At 44.2% G+C, this 15,452-nt stretch overlaps 2 protein-coding genes across 2 annotated transcripts; both read left to right on the top strand.

Moving 5' to 3' along the window:
- The first annotated feature begins 722 nt into the window (after positions 1-722).
- LOC100763823 (olfactory receptor 13A1) lies at positions 723-1,652 on the top strand. The gene has a single exon (XM_027409217.2). It carries the CDS (start codon positions 723-725, stop codon positions 1,650-1,652), a length of 930 nt encoding a protein of 309 aa, XP_027265018.1.
- Positions 1,653-11,124: 9,472 nt separating this feature from the next.
- LOC100761507 (olfactory receptor 13G1) lies at positions 11,125-12,042 on the top strand. Its single transcript, XM_027409216.1, has one exon. The coding sequence runs from the start codon at positions 11,125-11,127 to the stop codon at positions 12,040-12,042; it is 918 nt and encodes a 305-aa protein (XP_027265017.1).
- The last annotated feature ends 3,410 nt before the right edge of the window (positions 12,043-15,452 follow it).

Below are 15,452 nucleotides of genomic sequence, written 5' to 3'. Positions count from 1 at the left end.
CCTGTGGCTTAGCTCTAAGGCAGATCTAGATCTCTGAGAGAGGCAGGGTGGTTTCCTGTGAATCTGGTGCAGAGTTCAGGGCTCAGAGCCCCCTGTGCTCCAGAACTGCAGACAGACAGGATATTTGGGGGCTCAACGGAGAAGCCCTGTGTGCTGTACAAAGCCATCGGGCATCTGCAGGGAATGCTGACAGCCCAGCCTTTGCATTTGCAGGGACAAGTGCTGGCCCTGGAGACTCTGCCTTGCTTGGTTCTTCGGTGGTAGGAGGTGGGGGAGGTATCAAAAGCTCAGGTCCTGCTCTCAAGCTCACCTTGCAGGAGAAAGGCACTGATCTGTGCATTCACAGGGAAGAAGACACACTTCCTTGTTCAGGGCATACTTTTGTGTGAGTTCTTTGTTTCCATGTAGTCAACAGCCCACCTGTGAATCTCCTGGAAGGCTCTGGGACATCTCAGTCCCATGGAGACGCTGGAGAGAGCAGAGCTGCTTTACCACATGCTGATCAGTCCACCTGTTTCTTGGCCCGAGAGGTTTATACGCTTTGAAAAGGCCTGGGTGACTAAAGATATGCTGAGAAATAATGCCATTTTAATTATGTGCTTTCTACAGCAACAACAACCATGACAAGCAGTCCTGGTCACACCTGTCTGGACCCTATGTGAGATGATGGTGTCCTCTTGACCATACCTGTGGCATACTAATTCCCAGTGGCTCACTCTCCAATGGCAATGAACAACTACACGTCTGTGGTAGAGTTTGTCCTGCAGGGATTCTCTGGGGATCCTGGGTTCCAGGCTTTCTTCTTAGCCTTCTTCTTCCTTTTTTATATCCTGGCTCTTGCAGGAAACACCCTCATCATCATGGCCATCAGCCTGAACCCAAGTCTCCACACCCCCATGTACTTCTTCCTTGCAAACCTGGCCCTGTTGGACATTGTGTGCACATCCACAGTTCTTCCCAAGCTGTTGGAGGGTCTGGTGGGTAAGGGCAGCCACATCTCTTATAAGGGATGCATGACCCAGCTTTTCTTCCTAACCTGGTTTCTGGGGGCTGAGCTGCTGCTGCTCACTGCCATGGCCTATGACCGCTATGTGGCCATCTGCCGCCCACTGCACTACAGCATGCTGATGAGTCGACCCATCTGTGTCCTACTCGCAGGCAGTGTGTGGCTCATCAGTGCAGTCAGCACGTCTGTGCACACTGGCCTAATGGCGCAGCTCGATTTCTGTGGCCCCAACAAAATTCGTCACTTCTTATGTGAAATCCCAACACTGCTGCTGCTGTCTTGCAGCCCAACTACACTCAACAACATCATGATTGTCATTGCAGATGTTTATTTTGGTGTGGTCAACTTCCTATTGACCATGGTATCCTACAGTTTCATCATTGCCAGCATCCTGCGCATCCGCTCTGCTGAGGGCAAGAGGCGTGCCTTCTCCACCTGCTCTGCCCACCTGGTGGTGGTCACCCTGTATTACTCAACCGTCATCTATACCTATGTGCAGCCTGGCTCTGGGTCCTCCTTGGAAAATGGCAAGGTGGTTGCCTTATTGTACACAGCAGTCAGTCCTACCCTGAACCCCCTCATTTACTCTCTGAGGAATAAAGATGTCAAAGTGGCTCTCAGGAAGGTGTTTCCATGTGTCTGTTGATGAACTAGTGGGAACATATGACTGAGAATCTGATGCCATGGCAAGGAACAGAATGACAGTTCATGTGACAGATGTAAATGTAATGTGCCTCTCTTGGAGGAGCCACGGCCATTCCTTTTGTGAGTGTGGGCATCCAGGTTTGGGGCAGGCTGCATGTCTATCACCTGGTGTCTCTGATGTAGGGGGTTTTGGCATCCTGTGTTGGAGAAAACCACCCAGACATTGATATTGGACTGGAGTAGGATTGTGTCTGGTAGCTCCATGGTCTCTGCACCACTGAGAGGAGAGAAAACAAGCAATCTGCCTCCCATACCAGTGATGCCCAGGAAGTGGTGGGTTGACTTCCCAATTTCTCTTTAGCTGGGAATCTCTGACATCATAGCAGAGGGAGCCAGACTTTTCTTAGAGTGCACAGAAGCCTCCCCAGTGTGACTCGGGATACATTCTAACTCTGGCCTCTGAATGCTGTGTCCACAGGATCCTCCTGGACTCCATTTTCTCCTCCAGGGAATTTCCTCTAGGATGTGATAAGACCTGCATCATTTGTTGCTGATGTTAGCAACATCCAAATGTACAGCTGCCTCTCTGTCTCTCCTCTGAATCCATTGGTGTAGCTGGAAGACCTTGATTTCTTTGCTAACTGCTTGTTTGTGTGGCGATCAGAGTACCAGGTTACAGGAACCAGCCCTTTCCATCTACCCAGGGGTGTCTAAGACTTGAACTCTGGTTATCAGGCTTGACAGCAAGTGCCCTACCATCTCACCTGCCCTACACATTTGTTCCCAAGAGGTGTTTTCTACCCTGTATCCAGGGTTTTAATGTCCACAGCACCTTACCGAAAGAGTTCAAGCATAGTGAATTGGACAGGACTTAGCAGGCCACCGGAGTACTTGTCACCATGGCTCTATTGTTAAGTTGTTGCTCGATATGTTACCCAATGTATTTGCCTACCTGTCCATCTATCTTACTCATTTCAAAACAAGCTGCAAACATTGATTCACTCTTGCTTAAATACATTCATATGCATAGCAGAGGCCATCTTTTGTTGATAGATTATTATTTTTTATTTCTTAGGTAGAGTTCTTGAGGTAAAATTTCAGACAGTGAAATGCACAAGTTAGGATATCATTTACTGGGTTTTGGCACACACACACACACACACACACACACACACACACACACACACACACACAGAGAGAGAGAGAGAGAGAGAGAGAGAGAGAGAGAGAGAGAGAGAGAGAGAGCTGTGAAACCCAAGTCTCTGTGGAGATGGTAGTCTTCAAGGTAAGATGCTTCACCCAGAGCTGCTCAGCCAGTCAGGGTAGAGGTCATCACTGACCTTTCTGGAGGTTATCACTGTTCTGATATTTTCGCTATAAATGAGTCTTGTGTGTTATAGAACTTTGTACAAATGGAATCACACAGCACACATTCATTTACATGTGTCCTCTTTCATAGCACAGTGTTTGTTTCTGATGTATTAATTTTATCTTATGTGCATGATTGTTTTTCCTTCATGTATGCGTGTGTACCATAATCATGCCTGTTGCCCTTGGAGGTTAAAACAGAATGTTGGTTCCCCTGGAATGGAGTTACAGATTGTTGAAAACCACTATGGGTTGTGGAAATATAACTGAGATCAACTGTTCGAGTGACAAGTGCTCTTAACTGCTGAGCCCCACCACAGTGTTTTAAAGATTCATTCCTGGTCTCATGTGTCCTTTCTAGTTTTGGTGCACACTAGATTCTATGAGTGTAACACATTTCTTTACGCAGCTTCCATAAATAACTGTGCAGAAGCCTCTCCCATGATTTTCTTTCTTTCTGGAAAGTGCCTGTGATGGCACAGCAGGGGCTTCAGAGTGTGTGTCTGCTGGGTTTTGTAATGAAGTTTTCATCCAGGTTTTCCCCCTCACATTCAAACAACACTGAATGGGATTTCTAGTTGCTTTGTATCACCACCTACATCCATTGATAGAAAGAGTCTCCAAGTTTGAAGCCCTATAATTTGTAACTCCTGCACAGCTCTGACAGGTTCCCTGCTACTCTCAGAGTGATGTTTGGCTTTTGGGTTGGTCTCCATACTTTTTCTTTACTACAGAGGGGCAGCCCCGAAAACCACCTCCTGACTACAATTCCACACTTCTGCTCTACTTTCACTTTCACTGACACCCCTTTGGATTTCTTATTTGATGTATTACTTATTTCTAAATACTTAGGTATTTCCCCACTGGCTCTGTCACCAACTACACAGAATCATGGAGTTGGTCTGGTCTAGCTGCCTTGAGAAGTATGTGTCCTAGATTTTTCAGATTAGAGTCTGTGGCTCCTGGGGTACTGTGTGTCTTTCAGTTCCTGAGAAACCAAGGTACTCCCTCAGGCAGTGAAGCATTCCAGATGCCTTATGTTACTCTGTGTTTCTTAGAAGTCAGCAGAACATAGAGAAGCTTGACAGAAAAATTAGTCTTACACATTTATCTTGTGTGCCCTGTATATCTTGCAATGACACTTGTCCTCTTCCTGGAAACCACCATTGCATTCTGTTTCTGATGAGGTCATAAAGAATCTAATATTGCTTGATTAGTCTTTATAGCTTGCAATGAAATTGTCTCAGCCTCGGTCTTGCTTTGACTCCTCTGTCCTGACCTGGTTTTCATTTCTCACTGACCTTATCAGGAGACCCTGGCTTAGTAAATAAGCACTGGCACTTAGAATTGACTTTCATTCTGCCGCTTATGTCACAAACTTGTTGAGATTTGTTTTATGGCCTAGAATGGGGTAAAAGTTCCAAGGCATCTCAAAAAGACCCCATGTCCTGAGGTTGTTGTGTGGGGGCTCCTGCAATGTGGAGGTCTCACTGGTCTGGAGGCTGTTAGTCCTCACTGATGTCTGTCTTCTTGTTCTGTTTATTACTGAGAGGACTGAAACATCCCACTGTAATAAAGTAGTTTACCCTTTCTTGTAGTTATATGGTTTTCTTTGTGTGATTAAAATTTCTATTCCTAGGTGGGTTTTTCTGCCACAATGACTGTATTTTAGCTCTATTGTAACCCCCTCTATACATCATGAAGTAAGTTTCTTTATTCATGCTATTAACTTTTGCTCTGAGATTAACACTGTCTAATATGAAAAGAGTTAGTTGCTCCAGCTTTCATTTGATGGTTAGTGTGGTGTATTTTTTCATTATTTACTGTCAGTCTAATTGTATTTCTGTATTTTAAGTACATATTTTTGTAGGCAACATGTATGGCTGTGCTTTTGTAGTCTGGTTATGTTTTATTCTGCAAACCTAAAAAATGTGCAGTGGTTAATTTAGATATTCTGACTGTATTTCCTGTGGCTATTTCATCTTCACTTTTGAACAATAATTTTGTTGTATATAGAAATCTGGGTAATAATTTTTTCTCCCAGTACTCAAAAGTTGTTGCTTCTTTCCTGTTAGCTTTTGTCCTAATAAGAAACCTTACTTTATCTTTGTTCTTCTATATATGACGTGTAATAGAATAACCTTCAGACAAGAGTATATGCATTGTTCTGTATAGTAGGCTCTCCCATATGAGTACTAATCAGACCTGATCTTTTTTAGCTTCTGAGACTAGACAAATTCAAGTGTGTTGAGGGCAGTATGGTGGTAGACTGGACTGAATATATGTTACAGGAGATGTGATGTGACTTTCTTGGAGAGACTATTAAAGCATCATCTACATATTCTAAATACTCAAAGGGCTGACACACCAAAAAAGTTTCTGTCAAGTCAAGTTTGGCAAATTCATGATTTTATGGGCAGCTGCATTAATCAAAATTGCACCCCCCGGTCAATTTTAGTATCTGCATACCTTAGTACTTGTAAGATTTTGTAGAGATAGACAGGAAAGAGTGGTGTTTGTGACCTCTCTTCTCCAGTGGAGAATGTCAATAATCCCATTATCACAGATCTCTATCCATGCTCTATTGCTCTGTTTATTTCAATGCCATTACTGTAGACCAAGCTCTCCAATGGGCCACCAAAGCCACCTTGCTTCTAGGTGATAATGGATGGCAAGCTGTACTGCAGGAGGCCATACTTAGTTTCTCTCACATTTCATCTCCACCTACAGCAATAGTGATGTGATTAGGAGGCTCAGTAATGGCCTTTACCATCCCATTGGGGTAGGTGAGTGATTTTATTCAAGAGGCAAAATATATTCTAGATGAATAAAATGTTTCCACAGAGGATATCGTGAGTTTGGGGGTGTTATTGTTCTTTAGGTTCTGAAATGTATGAAAGTCTTGATGCTTTCCTGGAGTATAGAAATAGGTTCATTTTTCTTATCTGACTAAGAATTGAAGGGCAGGAAAGAAGTGAAATTGTGGGGCGTCTGAGTGAAGCCATCACTTAATATGGGGAAAAATTGGGTCCCTTCTTGGGTTCCAAGTCTTATTAATATGCGAACTTTAGAACTGAGTCACAAGGAAGAGCAAGGCCAACCTATTAGAGCTTAAAAGAAAAACCTCAGGTTCAGGCCACCTGTAAATCTTGCAGCGGCCCAGGGGAAAATGGAGAAGAGAAGGTGGGATGGAGCCATTCTGTTTGAAATTAAAAACCAAACAAACAAACAAACAAACAAATAAACCATGGAGGTCAGTCATATGGCCAGGGAGATTGTTTAGAAAGAAAGGAAAAAAGGTCTAAAATGTTAAGGAATTTAAAAAAAACCAGGCAAGAGGCTCTAAATCTGTGACTGCCATGGAGGTAAAGAATGAAGAAAAGGGGGGGGGAATGATCCATGTATAAAAAATCAGCCTAAAGGAAGGCCTGTCACGTGGCAACAGACAGCCTCAAGGTGGGCAGCAGAGCTTGAGTGAGGGAGGGAGAGAGGAAGAGAGGAGGAAGGAGCTGGAAAGTGCTGGCATCTTTATGCTCTGTCAAACACCTGAAAAAAGAAGACAGAAAAAGGCAAAAGGAATAGTTCTGTCTCTTGGAGTCAGGGCTCAGAAAGGCAGGTAGACCCAGCCAAGTGTCATGGCAGCTCCTATGGACTGTGCCAGGGAAGAGAATCATAAAAAGGGAAAGTATATTATCTTAAGTTAACCCACCGTTCTAGGGGTGACACCCCACCATCCCCACCCAGCCAGGTCCTTGATCTGCTTAACTGGATTGATGCTCAAGGGAGGTGGCAAGGGCATGTCTCCACCTAGAGGTGGATTTCATTTTTACTATAGCAGGCTTTGTTTGAACTGTGGGTTTGAAACCAACTCCCAGGCTCTTCCTTGGGTGGCGATGGTGCATCCTGGGCACAGAGAGCTGAAGAGAAGAGAGCAGGCTGATTTCTGATTCATCCCCTTCTCACATTGATTAGGGCAGACTCTAAACAATCCATCTCCTGTCCCCTCTCTCATTAACACAGCCATGTCATGAAAAGCCAATGTCCAAATGGTTTTCTCTAAATAGAGTGGACAGAGATTGTCCAGTAAAAAGGAAAGAATATGACATGAGTACAAAACATTCCCCAATGGGCTTATTCACTGGGGTCTTGTCACAAATACAGTTGATGGGCTTTAGTGACATGGTTAGAACCTGATAATGCATCTTTGTCTCAACTACAATATGTTATTGTGTGTGTGTGGGGGGGGTGAAGTCCTAGCCTCAATCACAGCTATCGGAGGAGGCTGGAGCATTTGGAAGGAATGGCTAGAGCTCGTGCAGCACCAATGCAGCCTCCCCCACACTGTTCTGGCCATGCCTCATGCTGGTTTGTAGGGAGGGGGGCGGCTGAGGTAAGTACAACACTGTTGCCTGAATTTCTTTGGGACCTGGGTCAGGGCCATGGCCCATTGATGGCTGGACACAGGCTGGAATCAGGTGCACTGGGCGCAGAATCCAATGGATTCACATGACTAATTGTTGGTAATGTAGAGAATGTGGAGTAGGCAGAAGCAGGGAAGGTCTGGGGCAGGGGGCCGGAAATGATGAACTAATACACCAGTCCTTATTCCTATTGGCAGCTCAGTGAGATGTGATTGTGCCCATGGATCCAAGGAGAAGACAGTTAAATGTAAATGGAGTCCTTAATTGTTCTAATTAATAAAAACCCAGAGTCAGATATAGAGAAAAATCCTGAGAGATCAGAGAATCAAGCCCCCACCACACCTTACCTCTTTAGCATCTCAGCAGATAAGACAATGATTCCTGTTTCTCCCTAGTTATATCCTGTTTTCACCTAGCTATCTCACATCCTGTCTGTCTGTACAGACCTCCAGACCTCTATGCTGTTGCTGGAGTTCCTTGGCCTGCCATTTCCCTCTGTCCTTTAATCCCAAACAAACACACAAAGACTTATATTAATTATTAACCTGTTGGCCAATGGCTAGGGCTTTTTATTGGCTAGCTCTGTCTTAATTATTAACCCATCTCTATTAATCTGTGTATTTCCACGTGGTCTTGGCTTACCAGAGAATTTCCCGACCTGTTTCTCTTTTGGCAGCTATATGGCATCCTTTCATGGTCTCTCTCTTCCTACATTTCCCAGAATTCTCCTCATCTCTCAGTCACACCTATCTTCCTGCCTCTGCTGGCTCTTGGTTAAACAGTGTTTTATTTATCAACCAATAAGAGAAACATATATACAGAAGAACATCCCCCATCACTATGGTTAGCTACCTGCAAGTTCTATTCTCTGACCTTCAGACAGATTTATTTGTACAAGGAAGATATCATCATATATCTCCTTTTGTGTCTACAATTAAAAATTATAACTAATAAAAGAAAAATTGTATACAGCAGGTACATTAAGTAGATACAAAATATACAGGCAATAAATACATTAACAATGTCTAGTCCATCAGCATTTAACAAATTCAGAGAAAACACTCTATTATCTATCCTTTTTTGATGAGTTCAAAGTCCTGTACCTAATTTACTTTCTATTCTAATTTGCATTATCTTTCAATGTCTTTCAACCCTATTAAACTTAACACATCTTTAGTGGGCAGGACAGAAACCTCCATCTACAGTTAAGGCATGAATCTGATTACTGAGGCAAGATGAGTTTATGTAAAGATCCAGTCCCAACCTGGAGAGGCAGACTGACCAGAGCCCAGATGTCCTATCAAGGCCAATTGTTTGCCATGATCATAGAAGAAACAGTTAGCCATATTGCAACATAAAATGGTTTGAGACCCTGAAGAACCACAGAGGTCACGTGACTATCAGTGCAGCACCATTTGCTCAGGGCAGGATGACTTCAGGTCTGGGATGAGATGTTATCATGCTTAGGTGACATTTGTTCTTGTTCACTGGCTGAGGATAGTGGACACGAAAGAGCAGAATTCTGACAACTATACCAGCCTGAGGACATTATCTTCTTAGAGCAGATAAAACTGTGTGGTGACAAGTCATAATCTGTGCCAGAGAACAGCCAACAGGGCTAGGAACCTGCTCTGGCCTTGGCCTCTTGAGTGTTTCTATCTGGAATGAGGAACTCTTTGAGATCAGAAGAAATTGTGGTTTGGGGAGATAATTGGCTCAGCCACAGAGATCTCATCTGCCCGAGTGTTCCCTTTAGCCTCTGCTGTCACTGGTGATGCTGGCAGACAGCAAGTCCCTGGGTAGCAGGGCAGAGAGCCAGCCCTTGGGTCACGGGTCCTACCAAGTGTGTGCTGTGTTGCCTGAGAAGAGGCTTGGTCATCTCCCCAGCCAGTCCTGCTCCAGAAGCCAGTGTGGTTCTTCCTAATTGGTCCTTCAGGGCCTGATTTCTCCCTGTGAGCACTTGTCTATCCATTATAGAGGATGCGGGGCCCCTGCTCCTCACACAGACACCCTAATGTCCCCTCTTAGAAATCTCACCATAAGCTCTTTAAAAGTTTTAAATTTAATCTAGTTCTAATGAAGTTGAGGTGGGGAGGGAGGTGCTAAGAAGCAGATTTCTGGAGAGGACTCCTGGGAAGATTCATGCTAAAGGCTTATCGTGTGAGTTTTGTATTGATTGTACATGTACATGTGTATGACAATGTTATGGTAATAGGGATGGGTTATTGCATTTTCCTATGTGACCAAGGTTCAAGAGATCACTTAAACTGTTACTTTTGAGAAAGTTCTCTAAGTATATGGAAAATAATGAACTACTGGGACATAGCCACCTCTCGGAACATGCCTGTACTTCCCTCATCTCTGCCTCTCTCTTTCCCTCTGACGTCTTTTTGTGTGGTTCTCTGACTCTTCTCCCTTTTTTGCTGTCTTGGTACCTCTCTGTTTTTCCGCACCTCTTTCTGTGCCTATCGTTGCTTCTCTCTCTCTCTCTCTCTCTCTCTCTCTCTCTCTCTCTCTCTCTCTCTCCCTCTCTCTGTCTCTCCCTCTGTGTGTGTGTGCTTCATCCCTCTTTATCTCTTCCTCACCATCTGTCTGTCCCTGTCCTTATGTCTCTGTCCTCTTGTGTCTCTATCTTTCTATCCCCACCTCTCCTTTCTTTCCTTGTACCCCCTTCACAGATCTCACATTGAACTATGTAGCATCTTCTGAACCAGGGAACACACTCCATGGATGATGCGGTCTGCTACCTTCTGGCAACCACTACAGGGACACAGTATTGTAATATTCAGATAAGTTCATCCACCTTCCAGACATTGCCAGAGGCAGATAAGAGAGTTGAGATCTAAGCCCAAACCAAGGACTAGTTTCTTATGGTGCTGGCTGTATACAGGTGTATGAAAATACTTCCAATCTTCAAAAATGAAAATAATCTAGTTTATTATTTGCAAATGCAAACTTTGAGCTCCAGTACTCCTGCAATAGTTTATATGAGAAATCACACTCATATAGTGTGTGCTCCTACCTTGTCATTTAGAAGTTGTCACCTAGGCATTCAGGCACACTCTGTTTAAGGCTTTCCTAAACTCAGCTGAGTTTTAACTCAGAGGCTGCATGGGTGTAGGGGTGACACAGGGCTCAGTCCTGCATGGTGCCCTACTTGAGTGCCCCACTTCAAAGCCTTAATCCCCAGCTTCAAAAACACACAGATGAATGACTGCCATTGATATAGGTGGGTACACCAGTCAACCTTGGAGACTGTGTTTGATGCTGTTGTATATGGTCAGGTGAGGGACACTTGCCATCTTCCTCATTCCTTCCTGTTCCTACCCACTGTCTGAGCCTTTGAATAGAAGGGAACCACAGCTATCCCTGTTTCCAGGACACACAGACTTCCACCCCTGGAATGTTCCTGGCCATGTGCCATGTGCTTTGAAGTCTGGGGAAAGAACCCTTCCAATGGAGAAATACCCTGGGTCCCCAAAGTTTATGAGTGACCACATGAGTCTCCTGGAAGTCCTATACCTAGAATGACACCCAAGACATTTAAGCTCTAGGAGACCCTAAAGATACCTAGGGTGGGTCTTTAACACAAATTGGGACTAGAATATGTATTTCCTCTTCAGACACTCTCAGAGCTGCCACAGAAAACCAACTGTCCCTGGATCCTGAGGCCACCCCAACTTTATGATGAATGGGACACTGGTCACTGAGTTCCTCATCCTGGGATTCTCAGAAATGCCTCATCTTCAGGTACCACTTTTCCTCAGCTTCCTCTGCCTCTACATGGCTGCAATCTCAGGAAACCTGCTCATTATGGTGACAGTCGGTGCCAGCCCAGCCCTACATACCCCCATGTACTTCTTCCTTGTCAACTTGGCCGTGGTGGACATTCTCTGCACCTCCACCATCCTGCCCAAACTACTGGACATCATGGTTGGGGGGAGGACCATCTCTTATGGGGGCTGCATGGCCCAGCTCTATTTCTTCACATGGTCACTAGGAGCAGAGCTTCTGCTCTTCTCAGCTATGGCCTATGACCGCTTTGTGGCCATCTGTTGCCCCCTGCACTATAGTGCCTGGATGGGCCCCAGGGTGTGTGCATTCCTGGCTGGCCTTGTCTGGTCCATCAGCCTGACTAACACCAGCGTGCATACAGGTCTGATGCTGCGACTACCTTTTTGCAGCTCCAACATGATAGAACACTTCTTCTGTGAGATTCCCCCACTGTTGAAGCTCTCCTGTGCTCCAACACAACTGAACGAAGCCATGGCCTTTGCTGCAGATGTCTTCCTGGCTGTGGGGAACTTCTCTGTGATCATCCTCTCCTATGGCTTTATTGTGGCCAGCATCCTGAGGATCCGTTCTGCTGAGGGCAAACGACGTGCCTTTTCCACCTGCTCTGCACACCTCATCGTGGTTACCATGTACTACTCCACTGTCATCTACACCTACATCCGCCCTGCATCCAGCTACTCACTGAACAAGGACAAGGTGGTGTCTGTCATCTACACCTCTGTGGCACCCACCTTGAACCCCCTCATCTACACTCTGAGGAACAAGGATGTCAAAGTCGCACTTAGGAGACTTCTGTTCTGCTGCTGAGCCTTTGGTGACTCCACTGCCTGCAGCTCTGCTGCGCTGGGGATCACAGGTGTGGTATAGGTCCCTGTTCCTTTACCCCAGGACACAATTTGTTGAACCACAGAGGACAACTGTTTGCTTTCTGCACAGAGAAGCCGTGGACCTGCACTTGATGCCCTGTAGGAAGATGGTGTATCCATGAGACTATGATCCTCAGCAGTTAAGTGAATTTCCCAAACATCAAATGTGGGCATTCTTAACCCTCTCCTCTGCAGTCACATGAGCAGGAGCTCTGGGTAGACACTGCTTTGTGCATCTGTTCTCTTTCAACTCCCAAAGGCTCTCAGCCTTGATTGTGGCTGGCATGTATGAAGGTGATCTATGAATGTAAAGGGCCCTGGTTATTTGAGGACAATTGGTCTTTCTTGTTAGTGAAACATATGAGAAATTGATTTCCTTCCATGTCTTTGTATAGCTCTGGAAGAGATTTTTCAGGGAGACTCTTGGCTTTCTATGGACATGCTGTAGCATTGTGCTATGAGCTAAGGCCTGTCTTTGCCTTGCATCCTGCCAAAAATGAACCACCAATGCTAGCAGCAGCTCCCCTGTCAAAGATGGCTTTCATCCAGGAGGGTTTCAGTAGCAGACAGTGCTGGCAGCAGAGGTTTCTCAGAACCCAGGGCCTTACCATTTCCACTTGGAGTGATGTAGCAGGGCTGCTGTATGCTTGGGAGCTTGTTGGTTTGGAGGATGTGGCCAGAAAAGGGAACTATGAGAGGGAACATGGCTGTTGTCCTTCAGGGGCTTCTTGGAACAAACACAGAGACCTCTGATGCCCTACAGAAATCCTTACATCTGACCTGGGCTGTCTCAAGGTCATTGGCTAACTCTGGCAAGCCTTTTACCTTTCTGTCTCTTCCTGGTTGACCTGTGTTTCTCTTAATAGTTGTTTTTTATTTCTCTTTTCAATACTAATTCAATTATGTAGGGGAAGCTGTAGCCACGCCTACTTAGGGGCTGGCTACAGGTGTGCCTTATTTAGCTATTTTTGTACTTTCTGAAAATTTATTTTAAAATTTATACATGTGTATAGTATTTTTTATCATTTCCCCTCCCCTTTCAATTCTTTGTATGCTCCCCTTTCTGTCAACTTCATGGCTTCTTTTCTATTTATGAGTGCTGTTTTTTCATATATATGAAAAATATGTAAATAAAACCTGCTAAATACATTTAGAGTTGCTCATATTTATATGCATTTAGGATTGACCTCTTGGGATTGATTAACCAATTATGGGACTTGTCCATAAGAAAGACTGATTCTTCCTCCCAGCAGTCACTAATTGCCCACCACTCCTAAGATTTCCATCTTCCATGTTAGCAAGTCACCTGGTGTTGTCATTGCTCAGGTCTTTTTTAAGTCACCATGTTCTTGAGGCTTTGTGGATACAGCTTCCCTTACATATATAGAAGACACAATATTGCAGCAGAAATCTTGGTACTCTGGGTAATGATTTTGTCACTCCCTCTTCTCTGATATTCCTGGAGACTTCAGTGTGGAGGTCATGTTTTTATCTACAACATACATTAGGGCTACAGTATACATTAGGGCTAGGCAACTTATAGTCAGCTCTTCTCTGTGTTTTGATCAGTTGTAGCTTCCTGTAATGGTCTCTCCCCTCTACAAAGGAAGCTTCTTTGATGATGGGTGAGAACTGCACCCCATTTGTGTGGATATAGGTGAGTATGAAGAATGCAGTTAGAGTTTATATTGGTTTGGGAAAGTGGCAGTAGAATGTTCTCCTCTATGTCTGTGACTTGTCCAACTACTGGGAGTTGACTAGGTTTGTAGCACCAACATGGATTATGCCCTACTAAGTGGACTGTAGTCCAGTTAGACAGCTGTTGGTTTCTGCCAAGACATAAGTGCTGCTATTGTATCTTTAGGAAAATCTTGTCATGCTGCTCATTGTTGTGGTTTGGAGGTACCATAGCAGCAAAGACACTGATTGCTTTTCCTCCTTGGCAGCCTGCATATCACCTTCTGATCCTATGAAAGTTAGTCCACAGGGAGGAGGCTTCTGGGTGAGATAATTAGATCTCTCCAATTTTTTTTTTGTCTGAAGTGTATGATGTCTTCAGCAATAAGGACTTACCCTTAAATTCTGAGAGGCAACCCAGGACAACAGCAATAGCCTACAATGTTTTGGAAGATTGGAATGCCCTGGCTGTCAACTCAAACATTTTCCTAAGCATGCAACTGTTGTTTGTTAGATAGTCATTGGCTCTTGTGAAGGCATTAACATCCCAAGTGGTATAGCTCAATTTAAACTTTATATCAACTATATAGCTTCAAATATCCCAAGTTCTATTTATTTCTCCTCCATGCCCCTCCCTCGGTAATGCTCTTCCTCTGCCCTGCCCATTCCCTCCATGAAGGCTATAGGCTTTTGTTAGCAAAATGATTTCTTGTTCTTATTTCTGCTCTAGGCACAGGGCAGGTACCCAGCAAACATCAAGGGTCTGCCACAACAAAGGGCATAGTGATTATTTTCACTAATTAGATCATTACACATAAATCTGGAAGAGCAAGTCAGATAGTTGAAGGAACAATTTATAATTTTTCTTTAATCTAAAGTAAGTGCCATATTCCTGTGGAAACTGTGGTGGCATGCTTGAATGGTACCAACTGGAAGAATTTGAGATTTAAACTTGGAATCTCTGAACTTTGTGAAAGACATTTATGAGTATTTTGTCAGTGGAGACTTGATGAGACTAGTCTGGTGGCACTCAGGAGTTTAGACTTCTAAGGATGCTACTGTCTGATCTCCATGGGAAAGAGATCAAGGAAGTGCTTTCAGAGGTAATTTTGAATATGAAAGTCTGTAGGGATATGATCCCTACAATGCCAGGTCTGGAGGAGGCACTCTGTGCTAAGGAGGTTATCCATGACAAGCATGCAGCTCAGGTATCCACAAGAGGCATACACTTGTAACTCCTGGTTTCATTGCTTTTCATCTTGCTATTTTCTGAATAACACAGGACATTTTCATTGCAAGTATGTGTTATAGTCTAGTGAAATTAGAAAACATAGACATGTGTATATGGATATATCCCTTGCTTATATTCTTATCCTGGTCCTTTTTGTGTTATGATCATTTGTTGTTTTTAAAATCCCAGGAGACACTGTTTCACTGTAGATTCCCTGGTGTTCTGGCTTTTACATATTTTTTACGCCATCTTTTACATATTTTTTTTACCCCATCTTTACTATCCCATGATCCATTGATGAAGAAGTTTTGGGGGAATATTCCTTTATATTGTGCAAATATATGTCTCTGTGATTGGTTTAGCTGACTGGCCATTAGATGAACAGGTAGAGGTTAGATGGGATTCACAGACAAAATGAGAGCTCAAAGAAGAGGAAGGGTCTC

Source organism: Cricetulus griseus, chromosome 3, assembly GCF_003668045.3.
Source record: "Cricetulus griseus strain 17A/GY chromosome 3, alternate assembly CriGri-PICRH-1.0, whole genome shotgun sequence".
NCBI lineage: Eukaryota > Metazoa > Chordata > Mammalia > Rodentia > Cricetidae > Cricetulus > Cricetulus griseus.
This window is presented reverse-complemented; position numbering and strand designations above follow the sequence as displayed.